This window comes from Salmo salar, chromosome ssa20, assembly GCF_905237065.1.
Source record: "Salmo salar chromosome ssa20, Ssal_v3.1, whole genome shotgun sequence".
Classification (NCBI taxonomy): domain Eukaryota; kingdom Metazoa; phylum Chordata; class Actinopteri; order Salmoniformes; family Salmonidae; genus Salmo; species Salmo salar.
In genome coordinates this window covers 79801337-79822549 of record NC_059461.1, presented here as the reverse complement: position 1 = coordinate 79822549, position 21213 = coordinate 79801337, and the positions used below count along the sequence as shown (strand labels likewise).

Below are 21213 nucleotides of genomic sequence, written 5' to 3'. Positions count from 1 at the left end.
TTTCCCAGCATAAGGCGCTAGTCGATTCAGGCGTAGCTGGTAACTTTATGGATAGCGGACTAGCCCTTAAGTTGGGAATTCCGCTGGTACCGTTAGATTCCCCTTTCCCCGTGCACTCCTTAGATAGCCGACCATTAGGGTCAGGGCTGATCAGGGAGACCACAGTGCCACTGGACATGGTAACGCAGGGGAATCATAAGGAACGAATTAGTTTCTTTATTATCAACTCACCTGCGTTTCCAGTGGTGCTGGGGGTGCCGTGGTTAGCTAGTCACAATCCTAAGATTTTGTGGAAACAGGGGATTCTCCAGGGATGGTCAGAGGAGTGTTCAGATAGATGTCTAGGTGTTTCCATCGGTGCCACGTCGGTGGAGAGTTCAGACCAGGTTTCCACTGTGCGCATTCCCCCTGAGTATGCCGAATTGGCTCTCGCCTTCTGTAAAAAGAAGGCGACTAAATTACGACCTCATCGACCGGGGGATTGTGCGATAGACCTCCAGGATAACGCTGCGCTTCCTAAGAGTCACGTGTACCCATTGTCCCAGGAGGAGACGTTGGCTATATGTCACGGAAGCTCTGGGGCAAGGGTACATTTAGCCCTCCATTTCACCTGTCTCCTCGAGTTTCTTTTTTGTGAAAAAAAGGGGGGAGGTTTGCGTCTGTGCATTGATTACAGAGGTCTCAATTCTACCACAGTGGGGTTCAGTTACCCGTTACCTCTCATTGCTACCGCAGTGGAATCATTTAACGGAGCGCGTTTTTTCATGAAACTGGATCTCAGGAGCGCTTATAATCTGGTGCGTATTCGGAAGGGAGACGAGTGGAAAACCGCATTTAGTACCACATCGGGCCACTATGAGTACCTCGTCATGCTGTATGGGTTGAAGAATGCTCCAGCCGTCTTTCAATCTTTTGTGGATGAGATTCTTAGGGACCTGCACGGGCAGGGAGTGATTGTGTATATCGATGATATCCTTATTTACTCCTCCACACGCGCCGAGCATGTGTCTCTAGTGCGCAAAGTGCTTGGTAGACTGCTGAAGCATGATCTATACGTCAAGGTTGAGAAATGTGAGTTCTTCAAAAAAGCAGTAGTATGGGAGGTGGACGCGGACATTGAGTGGGCGTTGTAAATGGAGCCTGCACCTTCAAATTGTCCTACCGGTTTTAAATACGTTCCGCTTGGTGTTCGTGATCGATTGATTCGATGGGCTCATACACCACCTTCGTCGGGTCATCCTGTGGTGGAGAGGACAGTGCAAGGCCTTAGGGGGGAAGTACTGGTGGCCCACCTTGGCTAAGGACGTGAGGTTTTATGTCTCTTCCTGTTCGGTATGCGCCCAGAGCAAGGCTCCTAGGCACCTTCCTAGAGGGAAGTTACAACCCCTCCCCGTTCCACAACGGCCGTGGTCTCACTGTCGGTGGACTTTCTTACCGATCTTCCCCCGTCTCAGGGGAATACCACGGTTCTGGTAGTTGTGGATCGGTTTTCTAAGTCCTGCCGTCTCCACCCGTTGCCCGGTCTCCCTACGGCCCTACAGACTGCGGAGGCTCTATTCACCCATGTCTTCCGGCATTACGGGGTGCCGGAGGACATCGTCTCTGATCGGGGTCCCCAGTTCACGTCCCATGTATGGAGGGCGTTTATGGAGCGTCTGTGGGTCTCAGTTAGCTTGACCTCCGGTTATCACCCCGAGAGCAATGGGCAGGTGGAGAAAGTGAACCAGGAGGTGGGTAGGTTTCTGCGGTCGTACTGCCAGGACTGGCCAGGTGAGTGGTCGAGGTATTTACCCTGGGCTGAGGTGGCGCAAAATTCACTCCGCCACTCATCCACTAACATGTCGCCTTTCCAGTGTGTGTTAGGCTACCAGCCGGTCCTGGCACCACGGCATCAGAGTCAGACCGAGGCTCCTGAGGTGGAGGATTAGGTACAGCGCTCCAAGGACACCTGGAGAGCTGTGGAGGAATCCCTTAAACAAGCAGGAGAAAGGCAAAAGAGGAGCGCTGACCGCCTCCGCAGTGAGGCTCCCATATTCGCACCGGGAGACAGGGTCTGGCTCTCGACCCGAAACCTGCCCCTCCGCTTGCCCTGCCGGAAGCTGGGTCCGCAGCGTGTAGGGCCCTTCAAAGTCCTGAGGAGAATAGAAGAGGTGTGTTATAGATTAAAACTCCCTTCTTATTATCGTATTAACCCCTCGTTTCATGTGTCTCTCCTCAGGCCGGTGGTAGCTGGTCCCCTACAAGACGGTGAGATGCCGGAGGTCCCTCCGCCCCCTCTGGACATCGAGGGGGGCCCAGCGCTCCATTCTGGACTCAGGACGCCAGGTGGGGGGCCTGCAGTACCTCGTGGACTGGGAGGGGTACGGTCCGGAGGAGAGGTGCTGGGTCCTAGTGGGGGACATACTGGATCCATCATTGTTAGTTGATTTCCATCGCCCTGTGCCTCGTCCTCCGGGTCGAACTCGAGGCCGGTGTCGGCGCGCGGCTCCGTCGGGAGGGGGGGGGTACTGTCACGACTACTGCCGAGGGCGGTTCCTCTCCCTGTTTGGGTGGCGCTCGGCGGTCGTCGTCACCGGCCTACTAGCTGCCATCGATCCCTTTTTAGTTTTTCTGTTAGTTATTTCTTTATGAGTTACACCTGTTTCCCATTAGTAATTTGTTTTATTATTTAAGCCCGCCTCTCCACCTGTTCTGTGTGTGGGCTTGTTACGTGCCGTCACTTTGTATGTTTTGTGGTACATGTATTTTGGACTTCGGGGTTATTGTTTCACCCTGTTGTGTTTGGACATATTTCCTCGGTTTTCAGTACTTATTAAATTACATATTGTACCAAACATTTTCATGCTTCCTGTGCCTGACTCTACACCCACGAAGCCCAAAGTGTTACAGCATTGGAGACCAGGGATCAATCCCTGTGTTGTCCCACTTGCCTGTCTCCTCCTCTGTTGTTTCCACCTGTTTAAGTAAAGGCTAAATTTACATACATATATATACACTGCTCAAAAAAATAAAGGGAACACTTAAACAACACAATGTAACTCCAAGTCAATCACACTTCTGTGAAATCAAACTGTCCACTTAGGAAGCAACACTGATTGACAATAAATTTCACAAATTTCACAACAGGTGGAAATTATAGGCAATTAGCAAGACACCCCCAATAAAGGAGTGGTTCTTCAGGTGGTGACCACAGACCACTTCTCAGTTCCTATGCTTCCTGGCTGATGTTTTGGTCACTTTTGAATGCTGGCGGTGATTTCACTCTAGTGGTAGCATGAGACGGAGTCTACAACCCACACAAGTGGCTCAGGTAGTGCAGCTCATCCAGGATTGCACATCAATGCGAGCTGTGGCAAGAAGGTTTGCTGTGTCTGTCAGCGTAGAGTCCAGAGCATGGAGGCGCTACCAGGAGACAGGCCAGTACATCAGGAAACGTGGAGGAGGCCGTAGGAGGGCAACAACCCAGCAGCAGGACCGCTACCTCCGCCTTTGTGCAAGGAGGAGCAGGAGGAGCACTGCCAGAGCCCTGCAAAATGACCTCCAGCAGGCCACAAATGTGCATGTGTCTGCTCAAACGGTCAGAAACAGACTCCATGAGGGTGGTATGAGGGCCCGATGTCCACAGGTGGGGGTTGTGCTTACAGCCCAACACCGTGCAGGGCGTTTGGCATTTGCCAGAGAACACCAAGATTGGCAAATTCGCCACTGGCGCCCTGTGCTCTTCACAGATGAAAGCAGGTTCACACTGAGCACATGTGACAGACGTGACAGAGTCTGGAGACGCCGTGGAGAACGTTCTGCTGCCTGCAACATCCTCCAGCATGACCGGTTTGGCGGTGGGTCAGTCATGGTGTGGGGTGGCATTTCTTTGGGGGGCCGCACAGCCCTCCATGTGCTCGCCAGGGGTAGCCTGACTGCCATTAGGTACCGAGATGAGATCCTCAGACTCCTTGTGAGACCATATGCTGGTGTGGTTGGCCCTGGGTTCCTCCTAATGCAAGACAATGCTAGACCTCATGTGGCTGGAGTGTGTCAGCAGTTCCTGCAAGAGGAAGGCATTGATGCTATGGACTGGCCTACCCGTTCCCCAGACCTGAATCCAATTGAGCACATCTGGGACCTCATGTCTCGCTCCATCTAACAACGCCACGTTGCACCACAGACTGTCTAGGAGTTGGCGGATGCTTTAGTCCAGGTCTGGGAGGAGATCCCTCAGGAGACCATCCGCCACCTCATCAGGAGCATGCCCAGGCATTGTAGGGAGGTCATACAGGCACGTGGAGGCCACACACACTACTGAGCCTCATTTTGACTTGTTTTATTAAGGACATTACATCAAAGTTGGATCAGCCTGTAGTGTGGTTTTCCACTTTAATTTTGAGTGTGACTCCAAATCCAGACCTCCATGGGTTGATACAAATACAAAGACTGGCTATCCATGATGCGGCCCACTTTTTGGAAGCAAACCACTCGATTTCGTCTCTGCTTTATATTGGCATCGAACATGTCACCCTCCCTAGGAGAGGGGGTGACCTTGATCATTTATTGTTAAAACGAAAGGCTGCCTTGATCTTTAACTTAAAGACCCTTGCACCCTTCGGTCTCAACATAGACTTTGATCTTAAGCCATTCTTGTGATTATTGTGACTTTGTCATTGTAATTGTTTGTTAGCTTGTGTAGTCTAAAATGAATCTACGATCGTATGCTATTCATTTGTTCTTATGTATGCTGTTCTTTGTATGCCATTTTTATATTTTTATATTTGAGAATTAACCAACAGCCTTCCCTGTAGCTCATTTGGTAGAGCATGGTGTTTGCAACACCAGGGTTCTGGGTTCGATACCCATGGGGGGCCAGCACAGAAAAAAAATGTATGAAATGTATGCATTCACTACTGTAAGTTGCTCTGGATAAGAGCGTCTGTTAAATGACTAAAATGTAAATGCTGATAAATTGGATTTCCATTGAGTATTTTTGTTGTCAGCACATTCAACTATGTAAAGAAAAAGTATTTAATAAGATTATTTCATTCATTCAGATCTAGGATGTGTTATTTTAGTGTTCCATTTATTTTTTTGAGCAGTGTATATATATACCATTTTTATTCATTGATGTCAATTTATGTGATTGTGTTTACCTGAAGTTACCTGACTTACCACAAAAACAAATATTTAACATTTAATATGTTTAATTAGCAAATACAATTTCCTCCATATACAGTATTTTAATTTTTACATTGGTTTTGTGTTTGAAAACTGTCGGCTGGAATACCACTTTTCTCATAAAATATCAAAAACATTATGTGAATATTTTTTTCAATTTGTAAACCACACTTTCCACCACTCTTTTCCTGACACATTCATTCTCAGTTTGGTTTTGTATTTGCATCCTTTGTAGTACTTTTTTATGTAGTTGATTCAACCTGTATGGCACTGAAATGAATCTGTCCTCTGATGAAGGGTGCTACGCAAAATGATCTTCAACCAATCAGCAGAAGCCATGTGGGCTAAACCCGCCCATAGTTTCTGAGAGGATGCTGATCAAGTGCCTCGACTGGAGAATTTCCAGACTGAATCAGTGAAGTGAAACAATAGTGGAACAGAGCGATATTCAGTGTGTAGACACATTTTCACAGATCAATTAAAGTCTAATTTCAAGATGAGTCCATGTCTCACGCCATCTGTGGTGTTGATCGATCTTTATACTGTAATCCCGATGAAATAGGAAAGATAGGCACCAAATAATATGAAATTAGGTGGTGCCTATGCATCTTAAAATGTGGAGTCATTCTTCAACACAGACTGTTATAACCATGATCAAAGATATCACAGGATGGCCTTCGTCATAGGAGTCATCAAATTGCTTTAAATGTCTCTCATAGTTTGATGTCTTAGGGAAGGTCTCATACTTCTCGTGTCCTCTCTCCTCTCTCCTCGTCTCCTTCTCAAAACCCATTGGAGGAGAAGGTCCGAAGGGAAGGGACCTCTGGCTTTCACATCCAATGGATTTTGAGAAGGAGACGAGGAGAGAGAACAACAGGAGTAGGCAATTGAGATCTTCCCATTGACAGCATGATTTACCTTTTGTTGTGAAACCTTGACAAGCCTGAAACGTCCTTACTAGTTTATTCAAAAGATGATCTTCTACTTACATTGTCTGTTGTTCGTTGCCCCATACCGTTTTTTAAGTGTATTTGTAGGGTTATTTAGTTTGTTCCAGCTAAATCAGTCACTGATTAACATTAGCTTCATAGGGCCCAAAATGAATGGAACCCAACAATGGTTGTTATATCATTTACCATGTCCGTTTCAAAGCAAGTGAGTGATTTCTTGACACCCCGGGGTGTTCTAAATGGCTTATTGGTTTTGGTTATCCATTGGTCCAATTCAGATTCCTTGATTTAAAAAAGGGGGATAGACTAATTATTTATGCTACAAAAAACCTACTGTACACCTTCCAAAAACAGAAATGACTGACTTGTTATACTCTGGTGCCATTGTATAGACCATTTTTGGTCTTTCTGTCACTGATAGGCCTACCTTCTCACAGGGACAAAGTACAGGCATAACAATTATACAATACAACTTAATTATCCATGTACAGTGGACAACTGACGTGTCTTTTGCTATTGTTACAATCAAATGTACTGTATTAATTCTACGAGCTGCACACACACACACACACACACACACACACACACACACACATACACAAGAACACACACACACACACACACACACACACACACACACACACACACACACACACACACACACACACACACACACACACACACACACACACACACACCCATAACCGATCTTAACCCATTACACATTTTAACCTAAAAAAAAAAGAAAATGTTGTCATTGTCTTGCACAAAAAGACGGAACACAACTCTAATTTTCTTTGACTGATTTACAAAGGAGCATTTCTTTATTTTATTGGGAAGGCCTTAAAAACTGTCTAAAGCCCATGCCGTGTATTATACAGATTCATGTACAGTATTTATTCTCATTTAACTGAAGATACCTTTCGTTTGTAGAAACCCAGAACATTTTGCCGAATTTCTTTCGTTTTTAGACCATATATGAGGGGATTGAGAATGGGAGGGAACACCATAACTGATACTCCAAAAGCCCTCCTCAAGGAAGGGGCTGCTTGCTCGAATCGATGAGATATCAGGCTAAAGCAGGCGTTGAACTCTAAGAATATGAACACTACAAGATGTGTACCACATGTCTGAATGGCCTTGCTCCGGGCATCAGACGACTTATTCATGACACAGGTGAGCAGGATCTGGATATAGGTAAATATAACCACTATCAACGATACACCCTGAAAGACAGCTGTTATCAACAACCCATAGTAGTTGTTTATACGTGTGTCATCACAAATGAGCCTCACTAATGATGGATTGTTACAATATATATCCACTATTGTTGTTCTGCAGATCTTGAAGCGAGTGACCAGAGCCAGCAGAACCACAATCAGGGTAATGACCAAAAGCCACATGAAAATGATGATTTTCATCAAGTTACTGGAACTCATGATGGAGTTATACCTCAGTGGACAGCAGATTGCGATATACCTGTCATAAGCCATGCTAGTCAGGATAGTTAAGGAGCCAGCTCCATACAGGTGGACGAGCAGAGCTTGGAGGTAGCATGCAGGGTAGGAGATGGACCTGTTCTGAGCCAGGATGCTCACCAACAGCTGAGGGAAGAAGGCTGTAGCACCAATCAAATCATTGATAGGCATGTTGAAGAGTAGGATAAACATGGGTTTATGCAGCTTTCTGTCCAGGGCTATGGTGGATAAAACCGTCACGTTGCAAAACACAATGAAACAGTACGTAAGGGTTCCAAAAAGAAACGCTGGGTAAACACCTGATGGAGCAATGGCCAGTGAGTCCATGCTCAACATGTATGTAGAGTTTGTATACATAACTACTGTAGAATGATTTTGTAATTGCCTTCTGGAAAGCAGCCCACCTGAAATAATACAAAAATAGTCATATAGTCTTCAGCACATATGTTTGTCCAATGAATGTACTGAATTAAAAGAGCACACTGTTGCCTACTGCAATGATCATGATGTTGTTGTGACTACAACAAATATGACAGAAAGAACTCATCTCTACAACTAAAATGAACAAAACAAAAATCAAAATAATACATATATACATATATAGATATATATATTTTGCAACTGTTAAACATAACACACATTTTTCTTTGCCTAATGGAAACACATGAATTACATCTACCGTACTTATGTGATAATGCCCGAGATCCCTGGAATAACCTTTTAACCATTCAACTTTCAGGATTAGACCCACCCGTTGTATAATAATTAAAGCATGCCTACTTCTCTCTTCCTGGATGTCAGTCCACGACCAGAGCTGGAGGCTACCTTCAGTTGTGACAGACCCCTGACAGGCCCTTTTATTGCCTCATTACCAGTAAAGGACAGCCCTTTAGTGTCCTAGAGGTCTGTCACCTAGCTGATGTAACCTAGGAACCTCCTGACATATGTGTTGCTTTGTAGTCTACTTAATGATTAACATTTTAAAAACAACTTTTGCAATATTATCATCTCCTTATATTAACATGTAATTCATTGGTGACTGAGTTGATGTAGCAATACTGTTCAGCGTTCTCCCATTGTTTTGCATTCAATTATGCTAACACTAAATTGTGATCAAGTAAACGAAGCCACGTTTTCAGTTGCTGACTCTCATCCGTTGTCCATATATTGCCAGTCATCTGTCAATGTGTAACTTGAGTGAACAATCACTTTATAACAGCCCAATGAGTATTATGGGGCCAGTGAACTGTCACTTTACAACAGCCCAATGTGATTGACGCAAAGTGAAATTTTTGTGTGTATTTTTGTAAATAGCTGCTTGTGCACGATATCTAAGGAAGTCTCCAGGTTATGCTCGCCTGAGGTAGAGTATCTCATGATAAGCTGTAGACCACACTATCTACAGTGAGGGAAAAAAGTATTTGATCCCCTGCTGATTTTGTACGTTTGCCCACTGACAAAGAAATGATCAGTCTGTAATTTTAATGGTAGGTTTATTTGAACAGTGAGAGACAGAATAATAACAACAAAAATCCAGAAAAACGCATGTCAAAAATGTTATAAATTGATTTGCATTTTAATGAGGGAAATAAGTTTTTGACCCCCTCTCAATCAGAAAGATTTCTGGCTCTCAGGTGTCTTTTATAAAGGTAACAAACTGAGATTAGGAGCACACTCTTAAAGGGAGTGCTCCTAATCTCAGCTTGTTACCTGTATAAAAGACACCTGTCCACAGAAGCAATCAATCAATCAGATTCCAAACTCTCCACCATGGCCAAGACCAAAGAGCTCTCCAAGGATGTCAGGGACAAGATTGTTGACCTACACAAGGCTGGAATGGGCTACAAGACCATCGCCAAGCAGCTTGGTGAGAAGGTGACAACCTTTGGTGCGATTATTGCAAGTGGAAGAAACACAAAAGACCTGTCAATCTCCCTCGGCCTATGGCTCCGTGCAAGATCTCACCTTGTGGAGTTGCAATGATCATGAGAACGGTGAGGAATCAGCCCAGAACTACACGGGAGGATCTTGTCAATGATCTCAATGCAGCTGGGACTATAGTCACCAAGAAAACAATTGGTAACACACTACGCCGCGAAGGACTGAAATCCTGCAGCGCCCGCAAGGTCCCCCTGCTCAAGAAAGCACATATACATGCCCGTCTGAAGTTTACCAATGAACATCTGAATGATTCAGAAGACAACTGGGTGAAAGTGTTGTGGTCAGATGAGACCAAAATGGAGCTCTTTGGCATCAACTCAACTCGCCATGTTTGGAGGAGGAGTAATGCTGCCTATGACCCCAAGAACACCATCCCCACCATCAAACATGGAGGTGGAAACATTATGCTTTGGCGGTGTTTTTCTGCTAAGGGGACAGGACAACTTCACCGCATCAAAGGGACGATGGACGGTGCCATGTACCGTCAAATCTTGGGTGAGAACCTCCTTCCCTCAGCCAGGGCATTGAAAATGGGTCGTGGATGGGTATTCCAGCATGACAATGACCCAAAACACACGGCCAAGGCAACAAAGGAGTGGCACAAGAAGAAACACATTAACCTGTTTGGGATAGGGGGCAGTATTTTCTCGGCCGGATAAAAAAAGTACCGGATTTAATCTGGTTACTGCTCCTACCCAGAAACTAGAATATGCATATAATTAGTAGATTTGGATAGAAAACACTCTAAAGTTTCTAAAACTGTTCGAATGGTGTCTGTGAGTATAACAGAACTCATATGGCAGGCCATAACCTGAGAAGATTCTATACAGGAAGTGCCGTCTGACTATTTGTTCTCCTTCTAGGGCATGTCTATCAAAAATACAGCATCTCTGCTGTAACGTGACATTTTCTAAGGCTTTCATTGGCTCTCAGAAGGCGCCAGAAAGTGGAATGAGAGCTCTCCAGTCTCTGGGCGAAAAACAGCAGGGGTTTTTGTGAGTGGTCCTTCTGAGAACAATGACACTGGAGCGCGCATGCACGAGACGACTCCATTTTTTTCTTTCAGTGTTTGAACAAATACAATGTCGCCCGGTTGGAATATTATCGCTATTTTACGAGAAAAATAGCATTAAAATTGATTTTAAACAGCGTTTGACATGCTTCGAAGTACGGTAATGGAATATTTTGCATTTTTTTGTCACGAAATGCGTCGGCACGTCACCCTTCGAATAGTGACTTGAACGCACGAACAAAACGGAGCTATTTGGATATAACTATGGATTATATCGAACCAAACCAACATTTGTTGTTGAAGTAGAAGTCCTGGGAGTGCATTCTGACAAAGAACAGCAAAGGTAATCCAATTTTTCTTATAGTAAATCTGAGTTTGGTGAGGGCCAAACTTGGTGGGTGTCAAATTAGTTAGCCATGATGGCCGGGCTATCTACTCAGAATATTGCAATATGTGCTTTCACCGAAAAGCTATTTTAAAATCTGACACTGCGATTGCATAAAGGAGTTCTGTATCTATAATTCTTAAAATAATTGTTATGTTTTTTGTGAACGTTTATCGTGAGTAATTTAGTAAATTCACCGGAAGTTTGCGGTGGGTATGCTAGTAATGTAAAAAGCTGGTTTTTGATATAAATATGAACTTGATTAAACAAAACATGCATGTATTGTATAACATAATGTCCTAGGTGTGTCATCTGATGAAGATCATCAAAGGTTAGTGCTGCATTTAGCTGTCTTCTTGGTTTTTGTGACATTATATGCTAGCTTGAAAAATGGGTGTCTGATTATTTCTGGCTGGGTACTCTGCTGACATAATCTAATGTTTTGCTTTCGTTGTAAAGCCTTTTTGAAATCGGACAGTGTGGTTAGATAAAGGAGAGTCTTGTCTTTAAAATGGTGTAAAATAGTCATATGTTTGAAAAATTGAAGTTTTTGTATTTTTGAGGAATTTGTCATTCGCGCCACGCCCATCATTGGCTATTGGAGCAGGTGTTCCGCTAGCGGAACGTCTAGAAGTAAGAGGTTAAACAGGTCAACATTAACAACGCCGCAGGGCCAGATGGATTACCAGGACGTGTACTGCGAGCATGCGCTGAACAATTGGCAAGTGTCTTCACTAACATTTTCATCCTCTCCCTGTCCGAGTCTGTAATACCAACATGTTTTAACCTCTTAGGGCTAGGGGGCAGTATTTACACCGCCGGATAAAAAAACGTACCCGATTTAATCTGGTTACTACTCCTACCCAGTAACTAGAATATGCATATACTTATTAGATATGGATAGAAAACACCCTAAAGTTTCTAAAACTGTTTGAATGGTGTCTGTGAGTATAACAGAACTCATATGGCAGGCAAAAACCTGAGAAGATTCTGAACAGGAAGTGGCCTGTCTGACCATTTATTGGCTTTCTTTGACATCTCTTTCCAAAACAAAGGATCTCTGCGGTAACGTGACACTTCCCACGGCTCCCATAGGCTCTCAGAGCCCGGGAAAAAGCTGAATGTCGTCATTCCAGCCCCAGGCTGAAACACATTATCGCCTTTGTCAAGTGGCCGATCAGGGGACAGTGGGCTTAGGCGCGTGCACTGGTCGCCCCCGTCTTTCTTTTTTTTCCTCTATTTACCGAAACGCAGATTCCCGGTCGGAATATTATCGCTTTTTTTACGAGATAAATTGCATAAAAATTGATTTTAAACAGCGGTTGACATGCTTCGAAGTACGGTAATGGAATATTTAGAATTTTTTTGTCACGAAATGCGCCATGCTCGTAACCCTGATTTACCATTTCGGATAGTGTCTAGAACGCACGAACAAAACGCCGCTGTTTGGATATAACGATGGATTATTTGGGACCAAACCAACATTTGTTATTGAAGTAGAAGTCCTGGGAGTGCATTCTGATGAAGAACAGCAAAGGTAATAACATTTTTATTATTGTAAATCTGATTTTGGTGAAGGCTAAACTTGCTGGGTGTCTAAATAGCTAGTCCGTGATGGCTGGGCTATGTACTTAGAATATTGCAAAATGTGCTTTCACCAAAAAGCTATTTTAAAAACGGACATATCGAGTGCATAGAGGAGTTCTGTATCTATAATTCTTAAAATAATTGTTATGCTTTTTGTGAACGTTTATCGTGAGTAATTTAGTAAATTGTTAGTAAATTCCCCGGAAGTTTTCGGGGGGTATGCTAGTTCTGAACATCACATGCTAATGTAAAAAGCTGTTTTTTGATGTAAATATGAACTTGATTGAACAAAACATGCATGTATTGTATAACATAATGTCCTAGGGTTGTCATCTGATGAAGATCATCAAATGTTAGTGCTGCATTTAGCTGTGGTTTGGGTTTATGTGACATTATATGCTAGCTTGAAAAATGGGTGTCTGATTATTTCTGGCTGGGTACTCTGCTGACATAATCTAATGTTTTGCTTTCGTTGTAAAGCCTTTTTGAAATCGGACAGTGTGGTTAGATAAAGGAGAGTCTTGTCTTTAAAATGGTGTAGAAATAGTTATATGTTTGAGAAATTGAAGTAATAGCATTTTTAACCTCTTGGGGCTAGGTGGGACGCTAGCGTGCCACCTGTGGTGCACTCCATCAACAGCAGGTGCATTTCAAGAGCGGCAAATTTGAATCCAAATAAATGTCAAAATTCAAATTTTTCAAAAATACAACTATTTTACACCATTTGAAAGATAAACATCTCCTTAATCTAACCACGTTTTACGATTTCAAAAAGGTTTTACGGCGAAAGCATAAATTTAGAGTATGTTAGGACAGTACATTTACAAGAGTTGTGTGTAATGTTTTGTCAAGTCAAAGACAGGGTCACCAAAACCATAAAACCAGCTAAAATGATACACTAACCTTTTACAATCTCCATCAGATGACACTCCTAGGACATTATGTTAGACAATGCATGCATTTTTAGTTCTATCAAGTTCATATTTATATACAAAAACAGCGTTTTACTATGGCATTGATGTTGAGGAAATCGTTTCCCTCCAATAACCGGCAGTCAAGTCAGCGTCAGAAATTAAATAATTAAAATTAGAAAACATTGGTAAAATATTATATTGTCATTTAAAGAATTATAGATTTACATCTTTTGAACGCAATCAACTTGCCAGATTTAAAAATAACCTTACTGGGAAATCACACTTTGCAATAATCTGAGCACTGTGCCCAGAAAAATACGCGTTGCGATACAGACTAGACGTCATGTTGGGGAGATCTAAAATCGAAAATACTATGTAAATAATCCATTACCTTTGATTCTCTTCATCAGATGTCACTTCCAGGTATCACAGGTCCATAACGAATGTAGTTTTGTTCAAAAAAGCTCATCATTTATGTCCAAAAATCTCCGTCTCGTTAGCACATGATGTAAGCCAGCCGGACTTCTCGTCATGAACGAGGGGAAAAAATATATTTCCGTTCGTTCAAACATGTCAAACGTTGTATAGCATAAATCATTAGGGCCTTTTTTAACCAGAACATGAATAATATTCAAGGTGGACGAATGCATAGCCTTTTATAACGTATTGGAACGAGGGTACCCAACATGAAGTAGCGCGCCAGGTGTCTAATGGGACATCACCGTTCCATGGCTCTTGTTCGGTCAGATCTCCCTCCAGAAGACTCAAAACACTTTGTAAAGGCTGGTGACATCTAGTGGAAGCAATAGGAAGTGCCAAAATATTCCTAAACCCCTGTGTTTTTCAATGGGAGAGGTTTAAAGTCAATACAACACATCAGGTATCCACTTCCTGTCAGAAAATGTCTCAGGGTTTTGCCTGCCAAATGAGTTCTGTTATACTCACAGACACCATTCAAACAGTTTTGGAAACTTTAGAGTGTTTTCTATCCATATATAATAAGTATATGCATATTCTAGTTACTGGGTAGGATTAGTAACCAGATTAAATCGGGTACATTTTTTTTATCCAGACGTGCAAATGCTGCCCCCTAGACCCAACAGGTTAAGGTATTTGAATATCGCGCCACGGGATTAGACTGGCTGTTGTGTAGGTGGGACGATTTGGTGCCACCTACCCTAGAGAGGTTAAGCAGACCTTCATAATCCCTGTGGCCAAGAACACTAAGGTAACCTTCCTAAATGACTTCCGACCAGTAGCACTCACATCTGCAGCCATGAAGTGCTTTGAAAGGCAACATTATCCAGAAACCCTAGACTCACTCCAATTTGCATACCGCCCTAACAGATCCACAGATGATGCAATCTCTATTGCACTCCACACTGCCCTTTCCCAACTGGACAAAAGGAACACCTATGTGAGAATGCTATTCATTGGCTACAGCTCAGTGTTCAACATCATAGTGCCCTCAAACCTCATCAATAAGCTATGGACCCTGGGACTAAATACCTCCCTCTGCAACTGGATCCTGGACTTCCTGACGGGCCGCCCCCAGGTGGAAAGAGTAGGTATCATCACATCTGCCACGCTGATCCTCAACACAGGGGTCCCTCAGGGGTGTGTGCTCAGTCCCCTCCATTACTCACTTTTCACTCATGACTGCACGGCCAGGCACGACTCCAACACCATCATTAAGTTTGCCAATGACTCAATAGTGGTAGGCCTAATCACCGACAATGACGAGACAGCCTATAGGGAGGAGGTCAGAGACCTGGCCGTGTGGTGCCAGAACAACAACCTCTCCCTCAACATGATCAAGACAAAGGAGATGATTGTGGACTACATATGTTAATGTTGGCTATATTTAGCACTTTTCTGGGATGCTTGATTGTTTTCATTGCTTTACTGGGAAGCTTAGCAGCATGTTATTTATGTTAGTGCAGGGTGAACTCAACACAGCCTTATAATGCTGTGAATGGATCCAGGAACCCAGATGATTTGAGTGGATCCCATCCTCCTTCTAAAACAAGCTTTGTTTACAGGTGTATCAAAATGGTAAATTAATGTTGCTACAATAGTCTCGTAGCCAGTTATGAACGCTTATAGCAATAAAGTTACATTGTTTTCAGTAATTTCTGCAACATGCATTGCACATAGGCAGTTTATATTAAGTGCTATTAAAGAATGCTACAGCAGTAACAAAAAATGTATGAATGCAGTCTGATATGACAGACTATACAGCGGTCCCCTCATCTTTGGTGAAATAAGACATATTGTAAGTAAACAGAAGTAAGCTGACAAAAGTGAAGGGGAAAGGCTCCACACAACAAGAACATCCAATTAAAGTTAAATTATTCTTAATTATGATTTTTTTGATGACCAAAACAGTGCATGAATCATGATTCTTATATGACTGGCCGTAAGAGTTACTGCTAGACCACAGGCTCTGCATGTTAAGTAAGGGATAATCAACAAAGGGCTATGCTTTCTCTGGAACATAATGATTGACGTGGAAGCTTAGCTCCACTCCAACAGCATGACGTGGAACACACCTTCCACATCGTTCATTATTTTCCATAGAACGCATAGCCCCTCGTTGATTATCTCTTACCTGACGTGCAGAGCCCGTGGTTTAGCAGTAACTCTTACGGCCAGTCATATACTGCTCTGCATTTGTCACGACTACTGCCGAGGGCGGTTCCTCTCCCTGTTCGGGTGGCCCTCGGCGGTCGTCGTCACCGGCCTACTAGCTGCCATCAATCTCTTTTTGTTTTTTTGTTAGTTATGTCTTTATGAGTTACACCTTTTTCCCATTAGTAATTTGTTTTATTATTTAAGCCCGCCTCTCCACCTCTTCTGTGTGCGGGCTTGTTACGTGTCGTCACTTTGTATGTTTTGTGGTACATGTATTTTGGACTTCGGGGTTATTGTTTCGCCCTGTTGTGTTTGGACATATTTCCTCGGTTTTCAGTACTTATTAAATTACATATTGTACCAAACATTTTCCTGCTTCCTGCGCATGACTCTACACCCACGAAGCCCAAAGTGTTACAGAAGCCCGCACCATAGAAATGGAGTCAGCAGAAGCAGCCACCACCCCTCTACCATCGATGGAGGAACGGGTCCTCCATAACACCACTGTTCTCCATCGGATTGGGTCAGCCATGGACCAGATGATGGAGAGAATGGATCGATGGGAGAGGAGTGGTCTCCCTTCACCTCCGGTTCACCCGACGAGCTCACCTCCTCCACTCCCTTCCCCGTCTGGATCTGGGGCACTACGTCTTACGCCTTCGAGGGAGTATGATGGAGCAGCGGCAAGGTGCCAGGGATTCCTATTACAACTTGAATTATACCTGGCGACCGTGAGGCCGACTCCCCTCGGGGGAGGAGAGCGTGAGCCTCCTCATCTCCTGCTTGACGGCCCGAGCATTTTTGTGGGCCAACGCTGTGTGGAATGGACCCGATTCCGCACGAAACAACTACCCTGAGTTCACCCGCCCGTTTCAGGGCCGTCTTCGATCATCCCCCGGAAGGAAGAGCGGCGGGTGAACGACTGTTTCACCTTAGGCAGGAGATGAGGAGCGCGCAAGATTTTGCCCTAGAATTCCGGACTTTGGCGGCTGGAGCTGGGTGGAACGACAGGGCCCTAATAGATCACTACCGGTGTAACCTCAGGGAGGACGTCCGCAGGGGAGCTAGCGTGTCGGGACACTACACTCTCCCTAGATGAACTGATCGACATGTCTATACGACTGGACAATCTGCTGGCTACCCGCGGGCGTTCAGAGAGGGTCCTGTCAGTTCCAGCTCCTAGCCTGCCTGCACCCATTCCTATGGAGCTCGGAGGAACTGCATCAAGGGGAACCGGAGGATGGCGCCCCTCCTGCACCAATTGTGGTCGACGAGGACACACGGCCGACCCGGTGCTGGGGGGTCCCTCTGGGAGTTGAGAGGGCAGGCAGAACACTCATCGTTCATCCCAGGTGAGTCAGCACCACATTCACCCAGAATCCTCTGTTGGTCACGTTTTTGTCTTAATTTTTTTCCTTGATTTTGCTCCCTTTTCCCAGCATAAGGCGCTAGTCGATTCAGGCGTAGCTGGTAACTTTATGGATAGCGGACTAGCCCTTAAGTTGGGAATTCCGCTGGTACCGTTAGATTCCCCTTTCCCCGTGCACTCCTTAGATAGCCGACCATTAGGGTCAGGGCTGATCAGGGAGACCACAGTGCCACTGGACATGGTAACGCAGGGGAATCATAAGGAACGAATTAGTTTCTTTATTATCAACTCACCTGCGTTTCCAGTGGTGCTGGGGGTGCCGTGGTTAGCTAGTCACAATCCTAAGATTTTGTGGAAACAGGGGATTCTCCAGGGATGGTCAGAGGAGTGTTCAGATAGATGTCTAGGTGTTTCCATCGGTGCCACGTCGGTGGAGAGTTCAGACCAGGTTTCCACTGTGCGCATTCCCCCTGAGTATGCCGAATTGGCTCTCGCCTTCTGTAAAAAGAAGGCGACTAAATTACGACCTCATCGACCGGGGGATTGTGCGATAGACCTCCAGGATAACGCTGCGCTTCCTAAGAGTCACGTGTACCCATTGTCCCAGGAGGAGACGTTGGCTATATGTCACGGAAGCTCTGGGGCAAGGGTACATTTAGCCCTCCATTTCACCTGTCTCCTCGAGTTTCTTTTTTGTGAAAAAAAGGGGGGAGGTTTGCGTCTGTGCATTGATTACAGAGGTCTCAATTCTACCACAGTGGGGTTCAGTTACCCGCTACCTCTCATTGCTACCGCAGTGGAATCATTTAACGGAGCGCGTTTTTTCATGAAACTGGATCTCAGGAGCGCTTATAATCTGATGCGTATTCGGAAGGGAGACGAGTGGAAAACCGCATTTAGTACCACATCGGGCCACTATGAGTACCTCGTCATGCTGTATGGGTTGAAGAATGCTCCAGCCGTCTTTCAATCTTTTGTGGATGAGATTCTTAGGGACCTGCACGGGCAGGGGAGTGATTGTGTATATCGATGATATCCTTATTTACTCCTCCACACGCGCCGAGCATGTGTCTCTAGTGCGCAAAGTGCTTGGTAGACTGCTGAAGCATGATCTATACGTCAAGGTTGAGAAATGTGAGTTCTTCAAAAAAGCAGTAGTATGGGAGGTGGACGCGGACATTGAGTGGGCGTTGTAAATGGAGCCTGCACCTTCAAATTGTCCTACCGGTTTTAAATACGTTCCGCTTGGTGTTCGTGATCGATTGATTCGATGGGCTCATACACTACCTTCGTCGGGTCATCCTGTGGTGGAGAGGACAGTGCAAGGCCTTAGGGGGAAGTACTGGTGGCCCACCTTGGCTAAGGACGTGAGGTTTTATGTCTCTTCCTGTTCGGTATGCGCCCAGAGCAAGGCTCCTAGGCACCTTCCTAGAGGGAAGTTACAACCCCTCCCCGTTCCACAACGGCCGTGGTCTCACTGTCGGTGGACTTTCTTACCGATCTTCCCCCGTCTCAGGGGAATACCACGGTTCTGGTAGTTGTGGATCGGTTTTCTAAGTCCTGCCGTCTCCACCCGTTGCCCGGTCTCCCTACGGCCCTACAGACTGCGGAGGCTCTATTCACCCATGTCTTCCGGCATTACGGGGTGCCGGAGGACATCGTCTCTGATCGGTGTCCCCAGTTCACGTCCCATGTATGGAGGGCGTTTATGGAGCGTCTGTGGGTCTCAGTTAGCTTGACCTCCGGTTATCACCCCGAGAGCAATGGGCAGGTGGAGAAAGTGAACCAGGAGGTGGGTAGGTTTCTGCGGTCGTACTGCCAGGACTGGCCAGGTGAGTGGTCGAGGTATTTACCCTGGGCTGAGGTGGCGCAAAATTCACTCCGCCACTCATCCACTAACATGTCGCCTTTCCAGTGTGTGTTAGGCTACCAGCCGGTCCTGGCACCACGGCATCAGAGTCAGACCGAGGCTCCTGAGGTGGAGGATTAGGTACAGCGCTCCAAGGACACCTGGAGAGCTGTGGAGGAATCCCTTAAACAAGCAGGAGAAAGGCAAAAGAGGAGCGCTGACCGCCTCCGCAGTGAGGCTCCCATATTCGCACCGGGAGACAGGGTCTGGCTCTCGACCCGAATCCTGCCCCTCCGCTTGCCCTGCCGGAAGCTGGGTCCGCAGCGTGTAGAGCCCTTCAAAGTCCTGAGGAGAATAGAAGAGGTGTGTTATAGATTAAAACTCCCTTCTTATTATCGTATTAACCCCTCGTTTCATGTGTCTCTCCTCAGGCCGGTGGTAGCTGGTCCCCTACAAGACGGTGAGATGCCGGAGGTCCCTCCGCCCCCTCTGGACATCGAGGGGGGCCCAGCGCTTCATTCTGGACTCAAGACGCCAGGTGGGGGGCCTGCAGTACCTCGTGGACTGGGAGGGGTACGGTCCGGAGGAGAGGTGCTGGGTCCTAGTGGGGGACATACTGGATCCATCATTGTTAGTTGATTTCCATCGCCCTGTGCCTCGTCCTCCGGGTCGAACTCGAGGCCGGTGTCGGCGCGCGGCTCCGTCGGGAGGGGGGGGGGGTACTGTCACGACTGCTGCCGAGGGCGGTTCCTCTCCCTGTTTGGGTGGCGCTCGGCGGTCGTCGTCACCGGCCTACTAGCTGCCATCGATCCCTTTTTAGTTTTTCTGTTAGTTATTTCTTTATGAGTTACACCTGTTTCCCATTAGTAATTTGTTTTATTATTTAAGCCCGCCTCTCCACCTGTTCTGTGTGTGGGCTTGTTACGTGTCGTCACTTTGTATGTTTTGTGGTACATGTATTTTGGACTTCGGGGTTATTGTTTCACCCTGTTGTGTTTGGACATATTTCCTCGGTTTTCAGTACTTATTAAATTACATATTGTACCAAACATTTTCATGCTTCCTGTGCCTGACTCTACACCCACGAAGCCCAAAGTGTTACAGCATTGGAGACCAGGGATCAATCCCTGTGTTGTCCCACTTGCCTGTCTCCTCCTCTGTTGTTTCCACCTGTTTAAGTAAAGGCTAAATTTACATACATATATATACACTGCTCAAAAAAATAAAGGGAACACTTAAACAACACAATGTAACTCCAAGTCAATCACACTTCTGTGAAATCAAACTGTCCACTTAGGAAGCAACACTGATTGACAATAAATTTCACAAATTTCACAACAGGTGGAAATTATAGGCAATTAGCAAGACACCCCCAATAAAGGAGTGGTTCTTCAGGTGGTGACCACAGACCACTTCTCAGTTCCTATGCTTCCTGGCTGATGTTTTGGTCACTTTTGAATGCTGGCGGTGATTTCACTCTAGTGGTAGCATGAGACGGAGTCTACAACCCACACAAGTGGCTCAGGTAGTGCAGCTCATCCAGGATTGCACATCAATGCGAGCTGTGGCAAGAAGGTTTGCTGTGTCTGTCAGCGTAGAGTCCAGAGCATGGAGGCGCTACCAGGAGACAGGCCAGTACATCAGGAAACGTGGAGGAGGCCGTAGGAGGGCAACAACCCAGCAGCAGGACCGCTACCTCCGCCTTTGTGCAAGGAGGAGCAGGAGGAGCACTGCCAGAGCCCTGCAAAATGACCTCCAGCAGGCCACAAATGTGCATGTGTCTGCTCAAACGGTCAGAAACAGACTCCATGAGGGTGGTATGAGGGCCCGATGTCCACAGGTGGGGGTTGTGCTTACAGCCCAACACCGTGCAGGGCGTTTGGCATTTGCCAGAGAACACCAAGATTGGCAAATTCGCCACTGGCGCCCTG

General features: G+C 45.6%; 1 protein-coding gene across 1 annotated transcript; it reads right to left on the bottom strand.

The window, feature by feature from the left end:
• Positions 1-7087: 7087 nt before the first annotated feature.
• sorf (main olfactory receptor-like protein) lies at positions 7088-8389 on the bottom strand (the record flags this gene model as incomplete). The annotated part of the gene is given in 3 exon segments (NM_001123603.1): positions 7088-7188; positions 7190-7995; positions 8372-8389. Coding segments are annotated over 2 exon segments (860 nt in total), but the record flags the coding sequence as incomplete, so codon positions are not given.
• Between the last annotated feature and the right edge of the window lie 12824 nt (positions 8390-21213).